Source organism: Salvia hispanica, chromosome 5, assembly GCF_023119035.1.
Source record: "Salvia hispanica cultivar TCC Black 2014 chromosome 5, UniMelb_Shisp_WGS_1.0, whole genome shotgun sequence".
Taxonomy (NCBI): domain Eukaryota; kingdom Viridiplantae; phylum Streptophyta; class Magnoliopsida; order Lamiales; family Lamiaceae; genus Salvia; species Salvia hispanica.
Genome location: NC_062969.1, coordinates 25,319,698 through 25,334,968, shown reverse-complemented (window position 1 = coordinate 25,334,968; position 15,271 = coordinate 25,319,698). Strand labels below are relative to the sequence as shown.

Genomic DNA, 15,271 nt, shown 5'->3' with positions numbered 1-15,271 from the left:
GCTCCCGCGGTTGGAACCACGATTGGTTCGACTCCGAGCCATTCCCTAGTTTGGAAACGCAATTTTCGGCCCCTCCTCAAACTCAAGGTTCTCAAGTTCCGGGTGGCTACCTGCCTTACCCGATAGGTCTAGCATGACTCCCGACCAACTTGTAACACTTGTGGCAATGATACGGGGTCTCCAAAGAACATTAGGGATAGAGGACTAGTCTTTCACGGGGTATTTTTTAGTCTTTAATTATGTAATTTTTAATTTGTAGGATTTTAATTATGTAATTTTTATTTTTTAATGTATTTTTATATTGTAGAAATATTTTTAGTAATTAAAGTATTTGAATTGAATAATAGAATGGTGGGACCCTTGAGCTTATCCTTACCGAAGAGCATGGACGTGGGTGTTGTGCTCTTACCTAAGGACAAGGAGTAAAAGTGGGTCCGGACCCACCTCCGTGCTCTTATTTAAGAGCACGGATGGAGATCCTCTTATGTTTGTTATCGCAAAAGCAACATGTCAGAAGTCAGATGTATCAATAACTTTATAGCAAAATTCAGCCATAAAAAGACAACTAAAAATTAAGAGTAAGAACATCCACATCCGTGCTCTTGCCCCTTTTACTCCCTGCTCTTAGGCAAGAGCACAACACCCACATCCATGCTTTTCCGCAAGGATAAGCTCAAGGGTCCCACCATTCTATTATTCAATTTAAATAAAAACATTTTCACAATATTAAAAATGCATTAAAAATACTCAGAATACTATTACAAATTAAGAAAAATTAAAAATCACAAAACTAAAATCCTAAAAATTAAAAATTACATTAATTAAAATCCTAAAAATTAAAAATTACCTAATTAAATTCATAAAATTAAAAAAACCCACTACTCGTTGCTGAATTTCGTCCAAATGTATTTGATTAGGTCTTCTTGTAGCTCATTGTAGATTCTGTTATCGCGCATTGTGTGTCTTGTTTCGATCTTCTCGCCCACCGTCGTATGCACACTTCAGCATGGGGGGGACCTCGCGGTTGAGCTTCCGGCTTCATCCTCGTCGTTAAAGTTAGCCGCCCTCGGAACTTCGTCAGCTATAATCATATTGTGCAAAATAATACACGTGTACATGATGTCAGCAATATTCTTAACGTACCATAGCCGAGACGAGACCTTTACAATGTTGAATCGGGCTTGAAGGACCCAAAAGCTCTTTCGACGTCTTTCCAAGAAGACTCTTGACGCTGCGCAAAAAGAATCCGTCTCAGGTCTTGCGGATTGCTGAACGTCTTCACGAAAGTCGACCACTGTGGGTAGATACCATCGGACTAGATAGTAACCCATGTGGTATGCATTTCCGTTGACGGTGAAGTCGATCGTCGGTGCTACACCATTCAAAACATCATTGAAGAGTGATGAAAAATAGAGCAAATTCAAGTCGTTGTTGGATCCGGCAACACTGAAATATGCATGCCAAATCCAATGGCGGTAGTCGGCGACCGCTTCAAGGATAAACGTTGGGCCGTCACCTTTGTGGCCGCTTAAGTATTGCCCCCTCCAAGCAGTCAGGCAATTCTTCCACTTCCAATGCATGCAGTCAATGCGACCTAACATACCAGGAAAACCATGGATTGTTTCGTGAAGATGAAGCAACCGTTGACAATCTTCGGTGGTGGGTGGCCGAAGGAATTCCTCGCCGAAAGCAGAACGAACGCCGTCACAAAAAATTTTGAGGCATAGGATTCCAGTTGACTCACCCACATGCAAATACTCGTCGAAGAGGTCAGCCGTTTGCCCAGTAGCAAGTTGTCGGATGACACAAGTACACTTTTGCAACGCCGAGAGACTTTGCCGACCGATTGCGTCTATACCTGATTGAGAGTATTCAACACGGGCGGACAATGTGTTGACAATACGCATAAACAACCGTTTTGACATGCGAAAACGGCGCCGAAAGTAATCTTCTGGAAACCGCGGCTGGTCGGAAAAATGATCGGCAACGAGCCTTTCGTTGGCTCCCTTCCGATCACGATGGATGTAGCGGCGAGTTGATCTAGTTGGTCGAGGAGGAGGGGCAAGGGTATTGGCGGCGACATAGGCTGCACGATATTGTTCATAGTATTCTTGTTCTTCGCGCTCCGCTTCCGCAATGATATCGGTGAAATCCATTTTTGAATTTAAAGAGGGTTTGAGTGAGTGAGGAAGATGTAGATGAGTTTTATGAAATGGATGATGAATGTGAGTATTTATAGATGTTTTTGGGATAAAAAAAAATTAAAAAACGGGTAATAAACGGCTATATATTTTTGGGAATCCAATTTTTTATTTTTTATTTTTATTTTTGGTATTATTTTCGATTTTTTTAAAAAAATAAGGAAATCCAACAGCCGTTGGCGAATAGAATTGCGCCACGTCAGTGTGCTCGATGGCACGGACGTGCTCGATGCATCGAGCAGCAGCCAGCGAGCACCAATGCTCTAACATAATATTATCATTTCATTTAAATTCCAATTATTACCCCATCCGTTCAAAAATAATAATCGCATTTACCCTTTTGCATCTTAATTACATTAGCCTCATACTAAATACTAGAAAGTTACTATCAATTTATTACTCTTTTTGGGCAATGATCATTTAAATCATAAATTTGGACAAACTCTGGTATGTCCGATCCCTTTTGAAATTGGAATATTAAATAAGAAAAAATTCTCAGCCACATTACAACACTAATATCCATATAGAAGGAAATTAAGCAGAACACATGAGTCCAGCATTTCCAACATAGAAGCTAAAAATGAAAATATACTTCGAACATGGATCAGTAGTATAGCTGTTAATAACTAGCCTAACAATTTTTTCATCACAATTGCAAAAACAGTAACATGCAATCCAAAGTAGCAAGGTTTAATGTAGACTCAGACCAAAACAAAGAGAGAGAGAGAGAGAGAGAGAGAGAGAGAGAGAGTCCAGAACCAAAAATCAGCAAGTAGATCAATCAATGCTTAAGCTTCTCAGATAATCCCCACCATGACACAGTTACTTCATAAGAGTGTTTTGTACCGATCAATTCAAAAATAATTTTAGAAACCTATTCATATCAAGCATCCTTGTCAATGACACCTGAATTGCAAAACATCCTTAAAAAAACCGTGTCCCGCAGTTTCATGTGGTAGAGGACCGAATATAATTGTTGCTCACATAACAACCTATTATATGCAGTCTGCTCAAAGGGCTTTCTCCGTAAATGAAGAAGACACACTACAGCAAGATTATAGGTTGATTCAAGGCAAAAGATTGAATCAACTTTACAATCTATTGCTTGGCAAGAAGTGTATCCTCAATTACAGCATTATTTCTCACTTTCAAACTCATAATGGATAACAATTAACAAATACTTCAAACTGCACATACCTTCTAGTTCTAAACATATACTTTCGAATTAGAGCACATAAATACGTTTAGCTCTGACTCAGTCGATTCACTATTAATTTCCAATGCTTGGACATGGATAACAAGTGTGTGTATGAGTATGTGCTTGAGCGAGAATCGCCACGTTCCTTAGCAAGAGAAGGTCTTACTCAAGAAGATAGTAAATTTAAACAAGGAACATAAAACAGAAAGCAGTAGGAGTCCATTGTCATATTTTAACATAAGCATAAAAAGATCATCTTTGTAACACAGAAAGAACTTCACTCGCAAATACCACAAAATGTATTCTACATTTCGAATATGAATAAAAGTGGGAAGGAATAAGAAAGGGATATACATTGTATACACTGAAACTATACAAATAATCATTATTTCATACCATCAGCACAGTGGTAGTACGTTATATGAGCTCTCTATATAAAAAATTACTCGTGTATAAATTTTGAAGGGTTCATCATCGAGAATCAACACACCGTCACAAGAAATGACCACAACAGAATCACCTCTATGGCCAATTTTACAACATTACCAATTGAATTAATCGGCAGCAAGCTTGGCCGTTGTCGAAGATCTCGATGAAACCAAATTCCTCCACAGGTACCTGCCGCTTGCCATGTCCACGCAAGTCCAAAATCCCTTCCCAAACGCCGTGCAAACCTAATTATAGCACATGAAATCAGCTTTACGCATATGAAAAATAGCAATACTGGGCATAACAGAGCTCAATTTCCATGGCATTTTCATTTTTTTACTTTGTAATTGCGTACAGATAGTGCGCAAATCACCAACCTCAGAAGACAATTTTGTTGATTCTAGCAATTGAATGAGAAAAAAGTGAAATTTGGAGATTGGATTGAGAAAATAGAGGTTGTGTACCTTGGAAGAGAGAGGGGTGGAGTCAGAGGAGTCGGATTCTTCTTCGACGGCGTCGTTTGAAAGGTCAGGCGAGGAGTTGAGGTTTCTGAGAACGAAGAATCCGGCGAGGGTTGCAGAGAGGAAGATCAAAATAATTCTGAGCGGACACATTTCCGAATCCTCTTTCTGTTTCCCTCTCTTCTGGTTTTAGAGAGAGAAAGTTGTGGTTGATTGTGAATGGGTGAAGAAAAGAATATGAATTGAAATAGTGGTATTATTATATGATTGGTGGTAGTAGGTCATCTAATTTTCAATAATCATCTTCTCCTAATTATTGTTTTTAACTAATCTCTTTTGGGGAAAAATTAAGTCAAATTAATCTTGATCTTTATGTTTAGATTCTATTTGTAGGGAGACGAGTCAAATCCTATGTGTCGGAATTAATACAAATAGGCAGAAAAGTATAGACTGTTTCTAGATAAAATACAGACAATTGATCAACTGATTTGAACTTTTCTATTGCAATAGTTTACTCGATCAAGAATTCCCTCTGCTCTACCCACTACTTTTTGCTTAAATTTAAGTAATAAAGCTTATTCAATTAATCTCATTTTGTCTACTAAAATGAGAATAATTAATTGAAACGAATTGATTACCGACTATTGATTTTAATCTTAAAAAACATTCTATCCATTTTAGATATTATCTATTTTACTACTCCCTCCGTCCCAGAGAAGTTGACATACTTTGAAAATGGCACGGGATTTTAGGAGGTTTTGTTTTGTGTGTTAAATGGAGAGAGAAAATATAATATTTATATTCATGTGAAAGAAAACTTTTTCCAAAAAGGGAAATGTGACATCTTTTGTGGGACAAACTAAAAAGGAAAGTGTGCCAACTTCTCTGGGACGGAGGGAGTACTATTTTATTAAGTGCGTGGGATGCGTGTAAAAAGATTTAAGTAAACCAATATTTTTAATGTATTGTACTCTTTCGTTTCATAGTAATAGAGTCATTTTGCCATTTTGATACGTTCCACAGTAATAGAGTCATTTACCTTTTTAGTAAAAGTCAACACATTTTTCCACACTTACTTTACTCTCTCTTACTTTTTTCTCTCTTTATCTCTTGGCCTTTTTCATTTTCCACTTTATTCTTCCTCTACTTAACTCATCTGACACATTTTTTCTTAATCTCTGTGCGGAAAGAAACGCCTCCATTACTATGGAACGGAGGGAGTACAAAATTAATCACAACAATGACATTTTCAACACACAGAAACATCACTGGTGAATATATTTGATATGCTCAAAGTCATCTTTATTACCAAGTCTCGTAAGAGAATGTGTCACAGATAGTAATTAGGTATCAAACAAACCAGGTCTTTAATTATCTTGTAACGTTTACAAGATATTTAGAAATGATACTGCTTAGTCATTTAATATTTAGGCAGACATAAAAATGTGAATTTAATTAATTAGTACTACTAGTTGTTCGTGTGTTATTAGTTCAAGCACGGCCACTAAAGTGGGCACATTTATACATTGCTCAAGTGCCAAAATGAAGTTGAACCTCCTATTAAATTTTTATCGTCTTCTTGTTTTTGATAAAATGTAGTGTGTTCCATGTCAATTGTCATTGTCTAGTTAATTACATATTGTCCAATTTTATGACTAATGATGTAGAGGTTATAACCACCACATCACAAATAAAGAATAAAGAAAGAAAAGTCAAAGCTCATCCACTAAACATTGCAAGGAGAATGTGCGAAATGTCAAGCACACCACACCTAATGATTTATCAATTCAACTTTATGTAGCTGTCACAAAACATGATCAACGAAGCTATCCACATTATTTTAAGTGAAACGAATAATCACATTATTGGTTGATTAAGTGCTTTCTGTGCTTCCCCATCTTAGTAACTTGTTTATATGAGGAAGTATAAAAACTGTTCAATTTGAATTTTATATGCCCAACATCTCATTTAGCATAATTAATTTACATACTTTGAAATTAAGGTTAATTTGTATGTACAATTCTATTTTTATCTGTCCTTATAATTAAAACCTTTTTATTTTTTTCTCTCTAATGTGGTACTTCTTAGAACATATTCTTCACTATCTATGCTTCAATTATTTTTTCTTTCGATCTCTCTCTTATTTTTATTAGTGCGTATTAAAATTCATGTCATTTCAAGAATTTGTACTTTTAAAAATGGAGGTATTAGTACTATAGAAATTGTTCATATTGAATTTTACATAGTTATAAGTGATTTTGTTTATTGACCATTTGTGGAGGTAATATTAGTTTTGTAATTGGATTCAATTACTTCAATATTATAAAAATATTGAAAAATAGTGGAGTAGCACTTCTAGAATTGTAAACGCGTGTTAATAAAGAAATTATATTGACTTGTAACCTTAGCAAAGCAGAATGACATGATGTATAATGAGTTGTATTGCATTAGTGTTTCTTTTTTTCAGTTTGGCTTCCCACTTTGTTTTGGCTGCAAGCGGAATTAGTCAAAATCATTTCCGCATTTCCTTTTTACTTTGTTGTAAAAATACCTAATCCATTTTATTTTCTATTAATTTTTTTTATCTATTGCTATAGTATTTTATAATGAAAGTATATGTGGGGAGTGACTATATCATTCATTACGTCGTTCTCAATTAGTGGATATATGCAATACACGAAAATACATATGACAAGTTCAAATATTATTTCAACAATAGCACTATGCAACTAAAATTACCTCATATAAGACAAGTTCAAGAGTATTTTAAAGTTTATTTCAGAAATATCCTAAAATTACCGAATTTCTCTATTGTAAACATATTTCAAATATTATTTCAACATTAGCACTATGCAACTAAAATAGTTCTATATGATATCATTGCTTATAATAGCATATATTTATGTTATTATCGAATGCATATTATGTGATTTCCACACCTAAACTCAGCAAAATTTAGAAATAAAACTCAATACTTTAGAAGGAATATTCGGACTCCAAGATTAAGTGGCGAATTTAAAAAGAAAAATAAGAAAAAACCTAACCTTACCAAGTGGTGGCAAAATGCGTAGCGGGTAATGGGTAATTTCCATCTCGACCCGCTACCCGCCGGGAATTGGGTACCCGCTACCTGACGATAACGGGAAACGGGGCGGGATCGGGTAGTGTGTTTTAGAGTTTTGCGGATAGCGGGTATACCCACTACCCGCGCGGGTATACCCGTTAGTCCCGATAATACCCGTTATTATTAGTATTAGCCATATTCTATCTTTTAATACTCTCTCCGTTCAATATTAACCGTTCCATATTAATAAAGATGTTTAAATTGTTAAAGTGGAGAAAAAAAGTAAATAGTTAAAAAATATTTACTTAATAGCCATATACGCACTCATTTTAAAAAATTAAAAATAAATAGTTAGAATGGAGAAAAAATAAAGTTAGAGAGATAATAATGTAGAGAAGAGTATTTCTATTATTATATTTTCAAAATGAGTGAAGAAATTGAAATGCCTCTATTAAGGAGAAATAATGGAAATACTTTATATAATCTAAGAGTTCTTTTAAAATATTTTTATATTCCAACGAACATACAATTGAAAACTCACCGGAATTAGCTATAAAGTGTCCCCTCACTTTTATTCTCAATCTATTCAACATTACCATCAATATTAATAAAGTAAATTAGGGAACGTTGACGGTTATTATGGTTTTCAAAATTTTTATTAGGATTTTGGGTCGGGTACGGGTACCCGCAATGTCGGGTACGGGATACCCGACACGGGTATCGGGTAATCCCGGTATGCCGCGGGGCGGGTATTGGGACAACAAATTTGGCTAAAATGGGTACGGGTACCCGCGGGTAACCCGTTTCGCCACTCCTATTACCAACTACACAGCGACTTTGATGATGAAAAATTCAACTCACATGAAGCACTCATAACAAAAGTCATATAGTGATGAAAGATTAAGTTGGAATAGTGAATAAATGCATTCATCCTCTTTGATTTTTAAATCTTCACGCACCTCCAAATCACAACCTCGTCAAATACAAGACTTACCATCTTCTATGACTATAAAAGTGTTATAGCATCTCAAATTTTTTTAAAAAAATTGTTAACTCGACCCACAAATAGACGGGGTGACTAAGTCTAAATCCAGCATGAGCAAATACCTTTGAAAAAGCGCCTTCTAGCGTGGCACAAACCGGGCAACATTAGCTAGTACTGTCCTTAAGCTTCGAATACCAGCCCCCGTTTTTGAGCTTACCATCATCTGTAGTTAGAAAATATTATTGTAATTATGATTCATATTATAGATAAAACGACCAGTAAAGAGATTGATTATCGATGTCCATACCAAGGGTTGAACTGCAGATTTCTTTGCTTTGAGGTTCTGTAAGATCACAGATGTTGCTCCAGTCAGAAAAGTTTATATGGATGTGATTTCTATACAAATATACTCCTACAAGACTTACCTCTTCGATTTGCATTGCTCGTCGTGCCACATCAATTGGAAAAACCAAATCAGTTTTTGTTAAAACAATTTGGTACTTTGTTTCATACCTGCACATTTAAAATGGTGAAGGGTGGGTAATAAAAAATATTATTGGTGAAATTTACAAGAAACTAGAAGCAAAAAAAATGGAGTATTTCAGAACGATGCTCATCAAATCACTAAAACAATTGTACACAATCTATATATACATAATGTACTTATTTCGCAGTTGGCCTGTCTAGCATTGAAGACTATAATACCCAAGGCGAAATATAAAGAGTAAAGCAACTTTGGAACTAAAATTAAACTAACAGAGGCAGAGTTCGCGCAAATAATTTATTTACCTTTCCATCAGATCAATTAGTTCAAGATCCCTTGGCTTCATACCCCATTTTGTGTCTATAAGAAGGCATACTCGCTTTAGACCAACACGTGTCATGACATACTCTTTTACCTGCAAAGGATGCATGATTGGCCCCTATAAGAAACAGCGTGTAACCAACATCTTGACGACACATATCAAACAACGCAAAGAGAAACCACCAGCATATCCGACCAGACCACTAACAAAAGTTAAATCATTATGGTTGAAATCTTTTAATTACAAATTTGCAAAAGAGGCATATTGAGCATCCGTTGTAACTATGCTTATTTTGATTCTCCCTAAAACGTATAATGTGCATCCATTGTAACTTTTTTTCCCATGTTCAAGATGCTTTTTTATCAATTTTTTCATAGAACTAGATTAACTAATGACTAAATGAACAAAAATTATGCAAGGGAGGACCTCCAAACATCACAATTCTTTTTTATAAATATTATTCTATCCAAATTGGTTTCAAATACTGCAAATAAAGGTGCACTAAAGGATTTGTGCACTAACAATTTAAAACAAGGAGTGTGTGATTCGAATTTGCTTCTTGAGCTTGTTCTTACCATCACATACCTCACATAAATTTGAAGGACAAGAAGTCATATCATGCTATGACTACTGATCCATTCACCATTGACAGCCAGATCTAGATTCCCATTCCTTGATTTCCTTCTACTGATAATCGTGACTGACCACCATTATCATTAGCCTTTAGTTTCCCAAATAAATCCAGTTTAAAATGACTTCCCTTTCCTTTCACCTCTTTTTTTTAAGTTAGCTTTCAAGAAATTGACATGCCAGTTATCTTAACTAGATCTAGAAGTGGCCAAACGTCCGACTAGTCATCAACAAATTACAAGAAACCCAAAATGTCTGAAGGAAAATTAGTAACATAGACATATTATATGTGAATAGGAACAAAGTTGTAGTGCTTGTTAGAATACTCACGAGCTCCTCCCATGCTTCCTTCACCTCTTCTTTGGCATAAGCAAAACCATACCCAGGCAAATCCACCATACATAGCTTTGGTCCAAGATTAAAAAAATTGATACTCTGGAAAAGGATGATAAGATGTTAGAATGTATGCCAAATATATTTTGAGTATTAGTTGTAACAACACATGCAGCACCTGTGTGAGGCCTGGCTTGTCTGACGTCCGTACAACACCCCATTGCCTCGTTAATGCATTGAGCAATGATGACTTTCCCACATTTGACCGGCCTAACAGAGTAATCCAAAGTCCAAAGTAAGAACTAGCAACTTATTCTGAAATAAAGATGAACGTCTAACATTTCAAATCCGAATTATCTTGTAAGAAAGACAATGATACTAGAGCCCTAAGATGATTATCTTTTATCTATACTTTGGTTTTATACATCAATTTTCCTGTGCCAATACTAATTAAGAAGTACTATAAGAGCAACAAAATGGAGAACTTTGATCATGGAAATTCAAATTCGAAGAAACCAACTATTCACTCTATCTATATTGAAGGAAGGTGACTACTATTAACTATTCTACCTGCAAATGCAATCTCAGGAAGATCAGGAGGTGGAAATGATGAGGAAATCTTTGCAGCAGCAAAGAATTCTAATTTGTTTCTAAATGCCTGCAAGGTAATCAAATTAACAAGATTAAGGACTCAATGTAAGATCCAGTAACAGTTTTATACAACCACGTCAGATAGTCTTGCTTCAGGTATTTAAAATGAAAAAAAGGAGAATACATATTGCTATAAAAGCATAATATTGAATAGTATATCTTAATTTGTCTAGCAAGAGAAGTCCCAATTCTATGTTTAAGCAGATGATGGTAGGTATCAAGAATAATAGGAGGGACTGAAGAGTGATGATATTCCAGCCTTATATTCCAACAATCCATCATTATGTCCATTCAGCCTGTTAACTTCAATATCAAATATAAAAATGGTAAAAACAATTGAAAATAGAATCAGAGTAACTCCATACTGGTACTTCAATGCGTTCTCTTTCTGGAGTTGTTGAGAAGGGTATGTTGTCTAAAGGAGCAGGAAGCTCAATGTTGTAGCCAGCCCTCTTAAAATCAATTTCACGTCTACGTCCTAATAACTGGATTACAATTTTCCAGAAAAGAAAAAAAGAATCACGCAGTTAACAGTTGAGAATGAAACTGTGAGAGTTGCCAAGGACAAATATAGGTTAAATGGGTTATTACATTGTCCTGTACGAAGGAAAGGATGGAGGAGCTAGGACTGATGGCACGAAATTGCGCATTCTTTGAAATTTCAGACCCAACGCTTTCTGTCTCGTGTATTTTCACCTGTTTATTACCTGGATATCATGCACAGAAATCAACCTTAAGCAAAAGAGCCAAATGTTCATCTCGGGAGTTCATTAATGGTTTTGTACCAGAATACAGTTTGGCACAGTTCACTAAACTGAAAGTGCCAGCCCCAGATCTGGTGATGAATATATTTACAAAAGGGAAGCTAGTTATTTCTTCATTGATGTTATCCTTAATCTGCTACCATACCATTTAAACTATGATTTGTCTGGGCCTTTTAAATCCTAAATCACAAGCTTCTTTCTACGACAGTAGGAGCCGAGTAGTCATCTCTAAGTTTTATAGAATCCAGGGATAATTTTCTTTGCCTCGTGAATTTATAAATGATTAAAATCTCATGATAATGCAAGTCAAAATTCCACTGGTAAGCAAATATGATGTAACCTCCATGTTGCTAAATTCTGGAAAGTCAAAATCCTTTACCAAGGAAAACAAAGGAACAAGTATCAAAACACTATGCAATATAGAAATGATAGTAATGTATTAATACATAGATCATCTACCCTTCAACAGAAAAACCACACTGACCTTTATCAGATGCACTATCATCCAATCTCTTGTTGGATGTATCATAAGGGTCTATCCGGATACCTCGTTTTTTCTTCTTAGGTGGTCCCTCTGTTATAGACGAACCATTAATCAAGGCCTTCATTCTCTGATCCTTTCTACTGTAACGCTTGTCAACAGAACTAACTGCATTTATTCTCCGATTCAACTCCTTTTGTGTGTCCAAAGGCGCTTTCCTGTCATCACTTATCTTTGATTTTACATTCCCAATTGCATTGTCTCTAACATACTTCGGCTTATCAGCACGTCCCATCTTACCGTTCTGCCCTCTCTTATCAAGTGATACACTTGCCCTGAGTTTACCACTCTCTGTCACTGGCTTGTTCCTGCTGGACTCCTTAAACACATAATCCCTTCCACGTGATTCACCTCCCCTAAATTTACTACTCTCTGTCAATGACTTGTTCCTGCTAGAGTCTGTAGACTCACAATCCTTCCGTCTTGACAACTTCTTTCCATTATCCATACTTGAGTTGAGCACATTTGTTTTAGTTTGGGACTTCAACTTTCTATCATTACCATTGAATGTTCCTTCCTCAACTGATCTAGGATCAACACTGATTCTCTTCCTCTTCAGACCTAACTTCCCACCAACGAACGGTTCAAGCCCCTCGTTCCCACTCCTTGTTTTCCAATCTCGTTTTCCTCTGCCACGCACATCACTCAATCTTCCATTCCCACTGTGATACGGAGCAGCATCACTACCATTTCCCCTGCTTTGCAACCTTTTACTCCCTATCTTCTTACCCTCTCCAGTCCTAAGACCCCCACTTGACCCGTCCGACCCCTCAGTTGCAACTCTTGCTTTCCTGTGGCCTCTACCAACACCACTATCCCTTGACCGTGGGGTTCTGACTCCATCCTCCGAGCCTTTTGAGCTCCCTGTCCTAACCCTCGGTTTTCTACTAACTTTAAAAGAACCTTCATTTGAACTCCTTCTCACAGGCATTCGTTCGGGGGAGTACTATACACAAATAAACAAAAAATGTCATATGCCAGTTGACAAGCAGAAACACTATGTATATATCATCCTAGAACAGCAAACAAAAAAACATGATCAATAATCTGAGATATGTATATATAAACCCTAACAGTACGTGAAGCGAGCCAATTTGTATACATTTACACACGTTGATACGAAATGGTTAGGGGTGACGAGAAAAAAAAAACTCAATGTCATGAGAAATGCAGCACGATAACCAGAAAGAGAGAGTCTGAGTAGAACACCTTAAGCCAAATGATTGAATAGGGTGTTGGATTCAATTCAACTGGCAATTAGTAGAAGAAAGAAGAATGCACACTAACTGTTTGATGAATTGCGGGGAGCGCTAAAAATCCTCTCGGACTACTGTATATTATGTCTCCAATAAGGCCAGAAGAGGCGGGGCGCGGGTAATGTTGCCGCGTGCTACAGATTTAGGCGGGTGACGAGAAGTGGTGGAGGCGGTGGAAGCATGACCGAGCGGGGCACAAGTAGAATACAGAGAAGGGTGTATGTGACAGTGACTGATATTTTGATTTCTGGAAATAATAGTAGTAGCAGAAAAAATAAGGGAATAAAATATATACTTTGTCAAATTTTAAAATGGCCCAAAAAACTTACCCAAATCTAATTCTGCTATAACTATATTTAGTTTCCACATTTAATTTTTTTAAACTGTGCCTCCTAGTAAACTTATTTTTAATTTTTCTTTTAGTATTTACTCCACTTGTTTATAATTTAATATGAATTTTTTTAGGTAAAAATCATTTTAATATCTCTCTACGTATGATGAAATTATAGTACAGTAATAAATATTTTTTTATTTAAGCAAATATTATAGTAATTTTTTTATTAATTACCAAAATTTATTAATAGGAGTATGTGATAAATTGACATACCATAAATTGCAGTGACCGCCATAGAATTCCTGTAACATGATGATTTAGAAGAAAAAGAAAATTAAAGAGCGGAAGGAGAAGCTACACAATGGCAGATCCTGAACTCATATATAGATGGTCGAATAAAACTTATGTATATTACCAACAAGTACTCCCTCCAATCCTACTGTAAGACCATCTCTAACTGTACATCAAAACTTATTTTTTGTGCAAATAATTTTTTCAACTATACACCACATCCAAATCTATTTTTGAGCATTTTAATGGATTAAAATCATATTTTGGTGTTACTGCAAAATTTTTATGAGACAAATATCCAAAATTGGTGTAAGTTTTAAATATGGTGTAAATGGTTGGAGTAAAACTATTTTTGATGTGACATATACTCAAAAATGAGTTTAAGTTTGACGTAAATGATTGGAGATGGTCTGAGTAAGTTATTTTCCGTTTTAATAAAAAATTATCTCTCTTATACTTTATTCTCTTTATTATCCACTCTTCTCTCTATTTTAACTCTTTAAATATTAATTTTTTAAATCTTGTGTCCAAAAGAAGTGTTTCACTTATCTTTGGAAGGGAGAGAGTATTCAAGTAGCAAATAATGTTATAGTGTAGTGGTAGAATAATTCATCTTTGCTTTATATCAATGTTTAGTATATTTCATGAGTTGATTATAAAAGCGGAGCTTATTACATGGGATAAAGCTTCTATAATTCATAATATTGCTATATGCATCGGATATAAACACATTGTATATTTGTATGTATGCAATGAGCTGAGAAACTTCGAATGGTCATAATATTGTCCCTCAACATGGGCGGATGAAAAAATATTTATCGACAGGGGCCGAGAAAATTTTTCTTAAAGTATATTTTTATTAATTTAGACATTTATAGAGGTTTTTACAATATAATTACACTAAATTTGAATAAATTTTTTTTAAAAATTAATAGAAAAATTAAAAAAAAAAAACAATGAGCGCATTAGAGCATCTCCATCCGTGCTCTTAGCTAAGAGCACGGAGGTGGGCCCGGACCCACTTTTACTCCTTGTCCTTAGCTAAGAGCACAACACCCACATCCGTGCTCTTAGCTAAGGACAAGCTCAAGAGTCCCACCATTCTATTATTCAATTACTAAAAACATTTCTACATTATAAAAAGTACATTAAAAAATAAAAATAACATAATTAAAATCCTAAAAAAAAATACATAATTAAAATCCTAGAAAATAAAAAAATACATAATTAAAATCTTACAAATTAAAAATTCTCATAATTAAAGTGTTATGGGAATTTTTTTGTGTTGAAGTGGGGGTATTTATAGATGAAAATGTGAATTTTGGGG

At 35.4% G+C, this 15,271-nt stretch overlaps 2 protein-coding genes across 4 annotated transcripts; both read right to left on the bottom strand.

Annotated features, from left to right (window-relative positions):
* Nucleotides 1-3,687: 3,687 nt before the first annotated feature.
* On the bottom strand, nt 3,688-4,527 carry LOC125190428. Its single transcript, XM_048087744.1, has 2 exons — nt 4,293-4,527; nt 3,688-4,073 (listed from the first exon to the last, which is right to left on the bottom strand). Exons 1-2 carry the CDS (start codon nt 4,440-4,442, stop codon nt 3,954-3,956), a joined length of 270 nt encoding a protein of 89 aa, XP_047943701.1. The 5' UTR covers nt 4,443-4,527; the 3' UTR covers nt 3,688-3,953.
* Nucleotides 4,528-8,240: 3,713 nt separating this feature from the next.
* LOC125191344 lies at nt 8,241-13,556 on the bottom strand. Of its 3 annotated transcripts, none has more exons than XM_048088884.1 (11): nt 13,273-13,556; nt 12,007-13,009; nt 11,350-11,465; nt 11,124-11,243; nt 10,678-10,765; nt 10,286-10,377; nt 10,105-10,209; nt 9,128-9,237; nt 8,764-8,851; nt 8,646-8,681; nt 8,241-8,561 (listed from the first exon to the last, which is right to left on the bottom strand). In XM_048088884.1, exons 2-11 carry the CDS (start codon nt 12,992-12,994, stop codon nt 8,478-8,480), a joined length of 1,827 nt encoding a protein of 608 aa, XP_047944841.1. In that variant the 5' UTR covers nt 12,995-13,009; nt 13,273-13,556; the 3' UTR covers nt 8,241-8,477. The 3 variants fall into 3 exon arrangements, with proteins under 3 accessions (XP_047944841.1, XP_047944842.1, XP_047944843.1); XM_048088885.1 differs by having other exon boundaries at nt 13,351-13,556; XM_048088886.1 differs by lacking the exon at nt 11,124-11,243.
* Nucleotides 13,557-15,271: the final 1,715 nt, after the last annotated feature.